Consider the following 13775-nt stretch of genomic DNA (forward strand, 5'->3'; position numbering starts at 1 on the left):
CTGACGGTGACCAGATGGAAAGGGAGAGGGGAATAACAGTGGAATTAAGGGGAAGAGAGTAGTCAAAGAACATGTATGGATGGCCCATGGACATGGACAACAGTATGGGAATTGACTGTGGGAACAGGGGATAGGATGGGCGGAGGAGGGCAAAGGGGGGAAAATGGGGGCAAGTATAATAAAATAACAATTAAAATGATTAAAAATAGTTTAGGTAAGAATTTCAAAAAGTAATAGCATGGGCAAAGAAGGAAATCAATTCCCTAAAAGAAAAATAGGGAAGTGAAAGGACATAACATGCTCAAGGAACTATCAATAATCTTACTGGTGTATAAAGTCTGTTGGGTATAATGGTAAAAGACAAGGCTAGTGAGCTGGTCTGGGACATGATTAAAAATGTTCCTATATACAATGATAATGAGTTTGGGATTCTTCTTAAAGGCAATGAGAAAGGGAATGAGAAACTTGAACCAACAGTTCAAGTAGGCAAGTGACAAAATGAGAATAACATTTTTTAGTGCTCCTTCTGCTAGAGGTATCAAGGATGGATTGTAGGAGGGTGAGACTGGATACAGAGAGAGTAACCACATAGCACTTAGTGAAAGTTAATGAAATAAGGTAATGGAAATAGAAAATGGATTTAAGATAATATTGATGCATTAAGAGGTGAGAGGTAAATGAGAGTTAAAGATGACTCCTAGGCCTGAGTAATCAGATAGATGGAGATGATATTAGACAAAATAGGGAATACCCAAGAGGGTGAAGATTTTGTATGAGCTACCTTTTAGATATATTGAATTTCAGGTGTATTTGCAGTATCTGGATGAAACTATCTAATTGAGCCAACTGAAAAGTCAGCCTGCAACTTTCTTAGTGAAGTCAGGGTTGGAGTTAAAGATTTGGAAGTCATCAGGATACAGGTGTTGAATAGACTGATGTCAATGAATGTAAAGCAAAAGAAAAGGCTGTGGCTAGGGGCTTGAGGGGCAGAATGGGATAGATAGGGGCTAGAGTAAGAGAAGAACCCAAAAGAGACTGAAAGAAGCAGCACTCAGATGAAGGATAGAAGACAAAGGTGTCCTGGAATGAGAGGTCCTGGAAGGAAGGGGTAGCGTTGTATAAGAAATTCAGAGTAGAGGTTAGATTAGACAAGCACTGAAGGGCCACCATGATTTGGGCAGTTTGGATGTGACTTTTGCTGGAGTATTGTAGGAACATAATCCAGACCATTGTGGTTTGAGGGTTTAAAAGGAGGTAATGAAGAGGGAAACAACATATGAGGTTTATTCTTTCAAGAAGGCTGGCAGTAAATGGAAAGAGAGAAATAAGATGGCTGCACAGTAGGCAAAATTAAAAGAAAGATTAATGTGGGAGGATCCTTATGGAGAGTGAAAAGAGAGCTCTTAGAAGAGGAGAGGGCTAATGCATGGAGTTGAGTCTCAGACAAGTCAGGGGTGGGTGATGAAATGAAATTCATAAAGAAATTCAAAATATAAGCCCCAATTTTTCAGTACAAAGAAATTCAAAATATAAGCCCTATTTTTTCATTATTACATCTAATAAACATACAATTACTTTATCAAGTTTCTATAACAGTTTCTAAATTTTAAGTCATAATTTTAGTGTTTATGTTGTGGATCAGTATGAAGCAGTCTGAGGACTGGAAGGGGTCCACCACTATATTTTGACTGAAACTATTCTAGACCACAGGACATGGAAAGAGTAAGGATAAAACTCTCTTTTCACAAGAGAGGATGGAAACAAGAAAGGATGAAAGAATAGAAACAACACTTAGGTGTTGGATGAAGGGCAGTTGAGGGAATTCCCACTTGAAAATCATTTGTGTGTGTGTGTGTGTGTGTGTGTGTGTGTGTGTTATGAAGTAAGAAGCCTGACCTTCAGAAATGTGAAAAGGGTCCAGGGGATGGGGTGGGAGGATTGAAGGAATGTAGTAATGGGTTAAAATAGCTGCTATGGGAAATGTCAAATTAAAATGAATAAAGGTGAATAAAATAATTGTAAAACAATAGAGAGAATGGCCAGTTAGGGCTGGAAATCAAATTTATTATGGAGTTCAGTTTTGTGATTTTCCCTAGCAGTTTTGCAGTCTCAGAACAGGGTGAAAAAACATATGCTGGGGTTTTGGTAATATGGTTAACAGGTATGCAAACCTACTCTCCCACAGAAACAACTAAAAATATTCAATAAAATGCAATAAACATCTCCTTAAAAGTATCAAAGAGCTAGAACAGTAGTAAGAAATTATGAGCCCAGATCTAAGTGAAGGCAGATTGATGAAGTTACTTCTTTGAAAACATTTGCTGAACTTAATTTAAACTTCACAGAACTAGCCATAAGTGATGAGAGAATATAAATCCAAGGGCCCACCCAAGGTGAAGTGTCTAATAAGGTTCCTCTCCAGAAAAAAACTGGAATGACAAAGAGCTAAAACATCAGTGTATCACTGAATGAGAAATAACCCCCTATAAATACACATAATAAGACTTTGAGGAAAGCAGCCTAGTTCTGAGTGGAGGAGGAGGCACCTGTGTGACAGGTTGTAAACACAATATTGTTTAATAATAATTCGCTGCTTAAATTCACATTTCCAGGTGCTCCAAAATACCACAAGCTCTAAATGTAGTTTAAAGTAGAACCAGAGTGGTGGTGCCACCAAGCACCTGGCAGAATGCAAATCCTCTGCAAGAACCCACCCTCACCCTAAATCTCAAAATACTCCCACAAACAATTTTTCAAAGAAATAAGCAGATCTAATTAAAAAGCACTTAGTATACAACAAAACAAGGCACCATATGTAAGACAAATAGGAAATTCAAATGAGAAATATTTGAATCCAAATATGTAAGTAATTATATTTAAATAAAAATGGGCTAAATGCTGTGTTAAAAGACTAAATTTTAAAACTCCAACCATATGCCATTTCAGTGGCTACATTTAAAACATAAAATACAAAAAGACTGACAGTGAAAGGATGGAAAAACATTTCACACAAATACCAAAAGAAAGCTGGTACTGCTATGTTAGTATCAGAGACAAATTAGGTTTTAAGGCAAAAAAAAGCGCTATTAAAGATATAGTTGTTTCTTTTTTTTAATAAAAAGCAATCCAACAGGACTGTTAAATTTGCATGAATAGCCTTACGAAAAATAAATAAATCCATATCATACTGAGAGATTTTAACACACCTCTTTCCATCATTGATAGAACAAATAGACATTTCCCCCTAAAATAACATTGATAAGATGTGAATAACACAACAAAATTGATTTAATATTGTATAGAATACAGAACTCAACGATTACAGAATACATATTCTTTTCAAGCCCACATAGAACATTAATCAAAACTGCTTTAAGTAACTAATACCACCATATACTAGATTGCAGTGCAAAGGATTAAAATAATACAAATGACATTCTAAAATCACAATACAATTAAGCTAGAAATCAACAAAACAATAACTAGAAAAACCACATATATTTTACAATTTAAAAACATACCTTAAAAACATGGGTCAAAAAAGAAATCATATTGGAAATTGCAAAATATTTTGAACTGAATTAAAATGAAAACAACACAAACAAAACTTGTGTGCTGCAACTAAATCAATACATAGAGGGAAAGCTATAGCCTGAAATACTTATATTTGAAAAGAAATAAAGGTTGAAAATGAAAGAGCTAGGTATCTATCATAAGGATCCAGAAAAAAAAATAACGAGAAAATAAACATGAAGAAAATAAAAGGAAGAAAACATGGTGAAGTTGATTCAGGATCAGAGGTTGGCAGAGCAGATGTGGGTAAAGGTAATAAATATAAAGAAATTGAAGAAGCTAGTGAAAGTGTGGTCAAAATGATTTATAATGGTTATCAAGCTGAGTAAAGTAGAAGTGGGGCAAGAGATGTCAGGAAGATTGAAAAATAGTGATGGGTCTATGGACATGAAGTCACAAAGATATGAGATCATGATATGAGTAAGAGTGAATAGATGGGAGTTTTTGATCAGCATGGAATTTTAATGTTAAATATTTTCTATGTCAAAATTTGTTCTAAATGAAGAAACTATTTGGCACATGGCCATGTAAGTGGGTTGCTAAAATGCTAAAATGGATTACTTAATTATGTTTTCATAAGTCTTTATTTATTCTACACTAGTTTTGTAAGACCTTAAAGGATAGAAAACCTCCTTACTCATCTCGGTATCCCTGTTATGGAGTCTGGAACACAGTGGATGCTTAACAAATGCTTGTCAACCTTAATATACACACTATGCTAAGCACTATACACATATTATTTAATCCTTAAAATAACTTTATGAGGTACATACTGATATGTAATCAAGAGATAAGGAAAGTGAAGTTAAACAAATTGGTTGAAGTTGTACAATAAATGAACATGTGCTATGCTAAAGGCCTGAGAGTAGATGTTTACTACAGCCCCAGACAATGTATGCCGAAAACAACTGCTAGGACCTATTGAGATTCTGGTGAGCAAAAAAAAAAAATGAAAAATTTAAAAAGATGTTTATTGATAAGAGGAGAGGGGAGGGAGAGGGAGAGGGAAAGAGGTGTGAGAGAAAACTATCAATTGGTTGCCTCCCAACAGGGAAGTGAACCCAAAACGTAGTTATATGCCCTGACCTGGAATTGAACCCCCAACTTTTTTGGTGTATGGGATGACACTCTAACCAACTGAGCCACACTGGCAAAGGCTGCTGAGCAAAATTTTGCTAAGGCAGTAAAAACATCACAACATCAAAATTCCACTGGAAACCCAAGGCTCGCTTATAAAATGCCCATTCTTCCTCTTTGCCCCTCAACTGTCTATTTCTCTCACCCCCTCATACTTCAGCCACCACCAAAGCCTAGGCATTTTGCTGACTGTCTTCTCCCTGTGCTGATCATTTACATCTAGCTTGGTCCTCCCTGTTCCCTGGTGGATCCTCTATCTTATCAATCTCCCTATTTACAAGACTAGAACTGTAAAAAAAAGAAAATGATGTTTTGAGATCTCAGTATTTGTGCTTTTCAGGACAGAAGTGTTTCTGGGTTAATCCATCTCTCTAAGAATTACTTGTAGCTATACTTTACTGAAGACTTTGTAATGATGATAATCAAATAAATAATACTAGCCCTGACCAGTGGGGATCAGTTGGAGCATCGTTGTGTGCACCAAAAAGCTGGGGGTTTGATTCCCAGCCAGGGCACATACCTAGGTTGCGGGTTCAGTCCCTGGTTGGGGAGTGAATGGGAGGCAACCAATTGATGTTTCTCTCTCACATTGATGTTTCTCTCTCTCTCTCTCTACCCCTTCCTCTCTCTCTAAAATCAATAAACATATTTAAATTTTTGTAAATAAAAAATAACAACAACTACTACTTATAATAGCTTTAGAAACTATCCTTAATGAAAGTAAAACGCTTATTTGACCCAACATTTCTCTCTGGCTTCCCCTTCATTAACCCTTCATTTCTCTGTTCCTCTTGGGAACATAATGTTTCAACAGAATTGTTTGTCTAACCTATCTGCAACACCTTATCTCCCTATTCACTTTTCAATTCACTCTCATATGACTTATGGCCCCTCCACTTCAATGCATGTTATTGCAACAATCACCCTCTATATTGCCAAATCCAATAGATGTTTTTCAATCTACATCTTACTTGAACTCCCTTCAGTATTTGACATAGTTAATCATTCCCTTTATTTTTGAACATTTTTTCTTTGGATATTCTGATACAACACTGCTGGTTTCCCACTGCCATGCCCACCTCACTGCCTGTTCTTGTTTAGTCTTCTTTGTAGATTTCTTCTAATATTGTGATACATCAGAACTCAATCCTGGGCCTTCTCTTTTTTCTTTATATCCCTCTCTATGTCATCTCATCCAGACCATGGCTTCTACTACCACCTATACGCTGATAACTTCCAAATTTATTTCTCTAGTAAAGACTCTCATTTGAGCTCGTAACATGCATATTTGGCTCTCTACCTGACATCTCCATTTGGATATGTAACATATACCTTAAACTTATTAAGTCAAGAACTCTTGATATCCTCCCAACCAGCTCTTTCCCCTATATTCTCTATCTCAGTATGTCACCAAACACTTATGCAGTTACTTAAACCAGAAATTTAGGCATCATACTTAATTCCTTCCTTTTTCTCACCCCAACAACATATCTGTAAGTAAGTCTTATTGACTCTGTCTCTAAAATTTATGCAGAATATCTCCCTTCAGTTCATCATAACTACTGCTACCTAGGTCCAGGCCTAACTTAAATTATGGAAGTCTCTTGACTAGTCTGATTGAACCCTTCAATGGCTTCCCATTTGGCTCCTTGAATAAAAGCCAATTTCTTTATCTTGGTTATGCATGAGCCACTTACTCAGCAATAAGCACATAGAAGATGTGAATAATACTATATACCAACTAAACATAACATACATCTATAGAACATTACACCCAACAACAGTAGATACATAATCTTTCCAAGTACATGTGGAACATTCTCTAGGGCAGACTCTATGCTAGGCCAAAAAATACACCTCAACATATTTAAAATGATTGAAATCATACAAGTTACATTCTCTACCACAAAGAAATTAGAAATAAATAACAGAATGAGATTTGGGAAATTCACAAATATGTGGAAATGAAACAAAACACTTAAATAACTGATGGTCAAAGAAAAAAATCACAAGATAAATTAGAAAATATTTGAAATGAATGAAAGCAAAACCACAACATACCAAAACTTATGGGATACAGCTAAAGCAGGGTTTAGAGGGAAACTTACAGCTTCAAGAACTTTATTAAAAAAGAAGAAATATCTCAAATCAATACCCTAAACTTCCACCTTAAAGAACTAGGATAGAAGGGCAAACTAAAGCCAAGGCAAATATAGGAAAGTAAATAATAACAATTAGAGTAGAAATGAATGAAATGGAGAATAGAAAAACAATAGAAAAAATTAATGAAACAGAAGTTGTTTGTTTGAAAGAACAGCAAAATTGGCAAGCCTTTAGTAAGACTGACCAAAAAAGAAGGAGGAGGAGAATAAGAATCAGACTCAAATTACTAAAGTGAGAAATGTAACTGGTAAAAGTAGCCAAATATATGGTGACAGATGATCTGAATTTGGTTTGTGGAATATACAGATAATGTGTCATAGAAATGTACACTTGAAACCTATATGATCTTATTAACCAATGTCACCCCAATACATTTAATTGAAAAAGATAAATGAAAAAGGGGAAATTACTACAAAATTGACAGAGATAAACAATTATAAAAGAATACTATAAATAAATGTATGCCAACAAATTAGATAACCGAGTTGTTATGGGTAAATTCCTACAAACACATAAACTACAAAAACTGACTCAAAATAATGAAAAGGATAATAGACATGTAACAAGCAACAAAATCGAGTCAGTACTTTTAAAAAAAATCTCTCAATAAAGAACAAGACCCCAGGAGCAGATGGCTTCCTTGGTGAGCCCTACCACACTTTTAAAGAATTAATTTCTAATTTTTCTCAAACTTATCTAAAATACAGAAGAGGAAGAAAAGTTCACAATTCAATTTTTGAGATCAGTATTATCCTGAAACCAAAACCAAAGACACCACAAGTGAGGCAAAATGAGAAAAATTTCAATTAGGATCTAGCAGAGGTTATGGAGTTCATTTACTGCCATAAATGAGTTTGAACTTCAGTTTGAATACAGGTATATGCTGCTTTTTGAAAGTCTGCATTAAGCCACTGTGTTTTTACAAAAGAATTATATGAGTACCCACTTTCACTAACAGAAAGAAATCTGAAGAGGATTTTCACTTTTACAAAAAAAAGTCAAAAGTGATAATAGAGTTCAGTGTTTGTTTTGGAACAGGCAATTAGAGGCAGCATGCACCAGGAGCAGCCAGAGTAGTACTGCCCAGCTCCTTCCCTGGGAACTGCAGTTAGCATTTTAGCATCAGCTATCAAAACTTTGAACTGTGTCTGTGAGCATTTACGTTTTTTCTCAATTAATTCTGTGCATCCATTAGTAAGATGTGTCCTAAGGTATCAGAAAAGCTTGAGAGAGCTCATAAAGTTGTTTGTTATACTTAGTGTAAAACTGGAAGTGGTTCTGCTAGTAGTACTCTCTTCTAGTTGGCATTCAATAATGCATAAAGGGGAAAGTGTATTGCTTAAGTGGATTGATGGGTGTACAAAACATCGTGTGTATTTATCACATCATTTCTTCTTTTGTTAACACTATACGTTACTGTTATTTTGACTTTTGTGTGTTATTTGGTATGATTTGGTAGGTTATTATTTTGGATCTGGGAACACTTGAAAGTTTTTCCACATAAACTAATGGCAATTGCTTCTTCACTTTTCACCACTTACACTTACAAAAGGTTGAATGGAAACGCTCTGCTTTAGATAATGGGGGAAACCTGTATTTACACAAGAGACTCTTAATTCTGAACACACTTTTATATTTTACTCAACAGTGTTAATCTTCACTCTGTCCAACCTGTATCTCCAGGCAACTGGAGTAAGTACTCCAGAGCCTGGTGAGATTAGTTATAGAAAAAGAACTACATGTTTATAATTAAATGTGGAGGTGGGGCACAGTATGGTACATACATTTTCACACCTCATTACATGCATAGAGGATAGTTGATGAAGTCTTTAAGGAAAATAGAAATAAGAAACACAGTCAAATAATGGTCTTCATTACATAAAGAAAGGATTCAGGAGGGAAGGATCTGTTTTGCAATTAACAAAACAAAAGCTGATCTATCAACTTGAATTGAGAAGTAGGTTAAACATTTCAGTACTTATTCACATATACATACAAATAAAAAAGCAAACTGATGGCCACCTCCACCACCACAATCATGTGTTATATGTATACAAAGTTAGATCAAAGTGGTAGCTAATACTATTACATTCTGCAGTTGTTCAAGGATGACAGTTGAGAAAGTTTGATGACAGAGGATAAAAATAACACTTGTTTGGGCATAAATGGAAGTTTCTTTTCATTGAACTATGTGAATGTTCCTCATGTCACCCACAGCCCTAGGAACCTAAGAAAATAATTTGACAACATTAACAAGTGTTCACCACCTCATGAAATTATAATTATATTTTACAGAAATGAAAAATAACTATTGTAAACATGAGAACAAATTGAGGTAATGATAAAACAACCAATAACTATTGGGCTTAATTCCAATCCCAGTTTTATCATCTAGTAAATAATGTGCATAACCTATGTTCAAGTAGTTTTTCACAGTTTTAAACAAAACATTTGACATAAGTTAGCTCATAACAATTTAGAAGCAGATGCAAAAGCAGAAATGCTTACAGTTCAAATGTGCTCTGTTGACAAGGAGACTATGGCCTAGTTATTTATTTTTTAAAGACGTGGAATCTTTAGCTCCCAGCTTGACGGTCAGTTACAAAAAGCAGAAGGCACCTTAACGTTTCCTCTGGAGGGTATTATCACTGCACTCCAGTATCAACAATGGGTAGAAACACATGTGCTCTATCATACTTTGACCTTTATACATGAAGTCAAAAGAATCCTGAGCAAGGTCAATTTTTGCATCCAGTGTGCACTTTGTGTAGATGTAAAAGAACATTTTCACAGAATTGGATTTGCGAAGTTCATTGTTATTTGAATGAAATATATTTATTTCTATGTTGTGACTTTGCAAGAAAACAAGGCCAGGAGAGGCATTTCCTCAAAGGCTAAAAGAAGGCATTACTACCACTACCGGTACTTGCCAGGGGATTTACAAAGCATCTTGAGGCACAAAGTTAGTATGGGAGATGAGCCACGCTCAGAAGTTAACACAGAGAAAAAGGTGGGAGTATTCACACCTCCTTCCACGTTTGCCTGCCAATACAACAAAGTACTTCAGATAGTAACTCCTAGTAGTCAGGTAATGAATTATGTTCTTCAGTGTTCATGTTTGGGTTTGTCTACTTCCATTATGATTGTAAGGGTCGGAATTCGAGTTTAAAATCCTTGGGGGGAAAGCTGTTTTTGTAATTTAGCCGGAATGTCCTTGTCTTAGAGTTTCCCACTGCATCAGTGCCTTAACCTGGTATGATAGCCATGATAGTGCATTGCCTTTTAGATATAATGCAGGACCAAGGGCAAGGCTACTGGTGCTTATTAAAGATTCCTTGCTATGTTCACAAAAGTAGGGGCATTAGACTCTTGTCTACTGACCAAATTCTAAATCAGGAGATTACATTCTGCTTTCCTAAATTCCCCTAGCAGAAGCAGCCATCCACAGTATCCTACTTGGCTTCCTGTGCTAAACTGTAGTGTGATGTCATTAAATGGTACTGGTTTTCTACTGTAAAATTGTTTACTTCTCAGTGGAGTGGTGAGTAAATTGGTACCTATTGTCTGATATTCAATCCAGTTTCAAACAAATCAAAAGGTAGGCTCTGATAGTTAAGAATAAAGTGTAAAATAAAACAAACCCCCCTGAGAGTGTACCAGTTTTTGTGGAGCACTGTTTTGGAGATGAAACATCAATTTCAGCCATGGCCAGTGTGGATCAATTCGTTGGAGCATCATATCATCAGCAAAATGTTGCGGGTTTGATTACCACTCACAGCACATACCTAGGTTGTAGGTTCAATCTCAAGTACCAGGCGTACAACCCCCAGTTGGGGTGCTTACAGGAGGCAACCAATTGATGCTTCTGTCTTGTATCAATGTTTTTCTCTCTCCCTTCCTCTCTGTAGCCCTCTCTAAAAGCAATTTAAAAAAGTCCTTGGGTGAGGATTTAAAAAAAACATGAATTTCAGTTTATTTATTTATTTTTAGCTTGTGAAACATTTTTTGAAACCAATCTGCTTTCCCTTCTGCAACATAGACAAAAAAGAATTTTTTTACTCTGCTAGTGCTTGGCAATGAATTATTATTTGCCTTAAACAGGATAGTTCTAAGAGTGATGATACAATTTGAGAGGCTGAGAGCACATATTAGAAAGCAGTTAACCCACCCCTTTTGTCTTTAGGTTGCACGTAACCATTTTAGATAGTTAATCTATTTCAATTTTTAGACAGTTAATCTATTTCAAAAAGTCTTTTTAAAAGGAGAATCTTAATGTTACCTTGAAACATATTTTAGTGTTTCTCAATCTCTCCATAACACTAAGTTCTTATTTCTGTTTAACTTCCGTTCCCCTACTGTAGTTTAATGCCACCATCTTTTATCCATTACTACTAACTTTGCTGTCATATAACAAGAGGCAGTTTGCACAATGGCATGGTTTCTGAAATAACACATACCGGCATTCAAATCCTAGCTCTGTCACTTTCTAGGTGTGTGACATTTGACAAGCTGCTTCTAAGGTTCAATTTACTCATCTATAAATGAGCAACCTCAGAGGAGAATTACTGTGAACATCAAATGAGATACTATATTATTTTGAAGGACTATGGGATAAGATGAGGCATAGTACTTAGCACCCAACAAATGCTCAACGAATATTAGCTATTTATCTGATTATGTACGCAGATATAAGTTAAATCATAAACTCTGAATGAAAAGCATACTTCCTAGATGTAAATGTAAGTGCAGTGTTGTGCACATAGTATAGTGCAGAGGCTCAATATTTATTGAATGAATAAACATTTTTTTTTCCTAAGTGGAGTGAGCAGTCCTCAGCTGTTTACAAGATCCCACACATTTAGCTCAAAAGTGACTAAATCAATCAATTCTATGATGTCTCCACTTTGTCTATATATTTTGGCATGGTGTAGAGACAACACAAATAACTTATATTTTCTATCAGATTGACTTCTATGAATTTTAACATTGTATTATTGTCTTAGGTGCTCAGAATGGGACTGACATAATTATACGATTCTTCATGCACCCAAGTTCTCTTTGAGAAATTAAAAAAATTAATACTAAGAACTGTCTAATAATATACCTGAACAAAATCTTTCAACTTCTGACTCGTTACACTACATGCCTTATTGTATAGATCATGTAAGATCTATGCTGACTAAAGACGTATTTCTAATTGTTTCCAAGCCAAACACATACACACACACACACACACACACACACACCCATAATCCACCACCACAGGTTCCAGGCACAACTAACATCTTTGAACTAGTGAGGTGTTAGGACTTTACCTTTTGCTTTCAAACATTTTCACGGATCAAGGTAGGACAGTTGGGGGAAAAGTAATACATAGATTGCATTGCGCGTGCATATTTGTCCATAAGCAAACAGTATTGCTATTTTACCATAATCTCGGAAAACGCCTGGTGCGTGTTTAGGTTGGTATTAAAGCCATCGCCCTGTAGCCATTTCCCTGATACTTTGAATATACTTTATAGGAATGGTCTCAGGTGTGGAGTTCTGAGCACCTGCATACTCACACTCCAGCAGTTCAGCAGCCAGCGTGTTTGAGGCAGGTGGCTCAGGTTCCACGTAACTTGGCTCAAGTGTCACTAACACTACGTGCAGCTCCGGTCATCGAGCTGTGCTTTGGGACTTGGATACTTCGGACTTTCTTCTCCCCCGCCACCCCCTCCCCCAACTTGTTTCCCTTTTCCTCCTTCCTCTCTGGTAGTGCCCACCTCCTCCCTTCGCTCCCACTCTTCGCATTTTCCTTGTTTCTTTCTTCCTTTCCATTGGGCTTCCCGTCTTTTATCCTCCGTGAGCCCCAGGGCCGAGGCTACGGATAGGAGGCGAGAAGCCCGCGGGACTGGCCCGAAGGGCAAAGCCGAGAAAGCATGGGGCGCGCGCCAAGACTGGGGTACGCAGTGGGCCGCCTCGTGGCCGGGCAGCCAGACCGAGAGCTGCGCGCGCGCCTCGCGAGCTCCTGGCGCGCCCCCGACGACCGGGGCCGCAGCGTGCTCGCCCCCGCCGCCAGCTCGCCTCACTCATGGGTCGGAAACCGTGCGTGGGGGAGATTGTTCCAAGATGGCGGCCGGTTGCTGCGGGGTGAAGAAGCAGAAACTGTCCAGTTCGCCCCCCTCTGGCTCGGGTGGCGGTGGTGGCGCCTCCTCCTCCTCCCACTGCAGCGGAGAGAGCCAGTGTCGAGCCGGGGAGCTGGGACTAGGAGGCGCCGGTACGCGGCTTAACGGGCTGGGAGGTCTCACTGGGGGAGGTAGTGGCAGCGGCTGTACCCTCTCTCCCCCCCAGGGCTGCGGCGGCGGCGGCGGGGGGATTTCCCTGTCGCCACCTCCGAGCTGTGGAGTGGGGACCCTACTTTCCACCCCGGCCGCCGCCACCTCTTCCTCGCCCTCCTCTTCGTCCGCCGCCTCGTCTTCATCTCCCAGCTCCCGGAAGATGGTGGTGTCAGCGGAGATGTGCTGCTTTTGCTTCGATGTGCTCTACTGTCACCTGTACGGATACCAGCAGCCCCGGACCCCCCGGTTCACCAACGAGCCCTAGTGAGTACCGCCTCCTCCGCCGCCCTCTCCCTTGCGCTCGGGATGGGACTCACAGTTGAGGTAAAGTAGGAGTCCGCCTCCCCGCCGACGGCTGCTTCTGCCCTTCTCGCTACCCCGGTCCCCGTAGCCAGTAGACCTAAATCAGGCCACCCTGCGCTTTCTGCATCCCGCATTTGGAGCCTAGTGCCACTGCAAGAGATGGGTAGCTGGCTCCCAGAGGTGTTCGCTTTCTTTTTACAATAACTTTGAGGAGTTCTGACCCTTTCCTTCTCTCTTTCGACATCCCGCGTCCCCACTGCCTGGGTTTTGAAGATCTGG

General features: G+C 38.4%; 1 protein-coding gene across 1 annotated transcript in view; it reads left to right on the forward strand.

Annotated features, from left to right (window-relative positions):
• Window positions 1–12629: 12629 nt before the first annotated feature.
• Window positions 12630–13775, forward strand: part of AMMECR1 (AMMECR nuclear protein 1) — a 136371-nt gene continuing 135225 nt past the window's right edge. Inside the window, exon 1 of the mRNA XM_028522275.2 lies at window positions 12630–13457. Coding sequence (XP_028378076.1) covers window positions 12985–13457 — 473 coding nt within the window. The 5' untranslated portion in view covers window positions 12630–12984. The remainder of the gene's footprint in view (window positions 13458–13775) is intronic.

Source organism: Phyllostomus discolor, chromosome X (genome assembly GCF_004126475.2).
Source record: "Phyllostomus discolor isolate MPI-MPIP mPhyDis1 chromosome X, mPhyDis1.pri.v3, whole genome shotgun sequence".
Lineage (NCBI taxonomy): Eukaryota > Metazoa > Chordata > Mammalia > Chiroptera > Phyllostomidae > Phyllostomus > Phyllostomus discolor.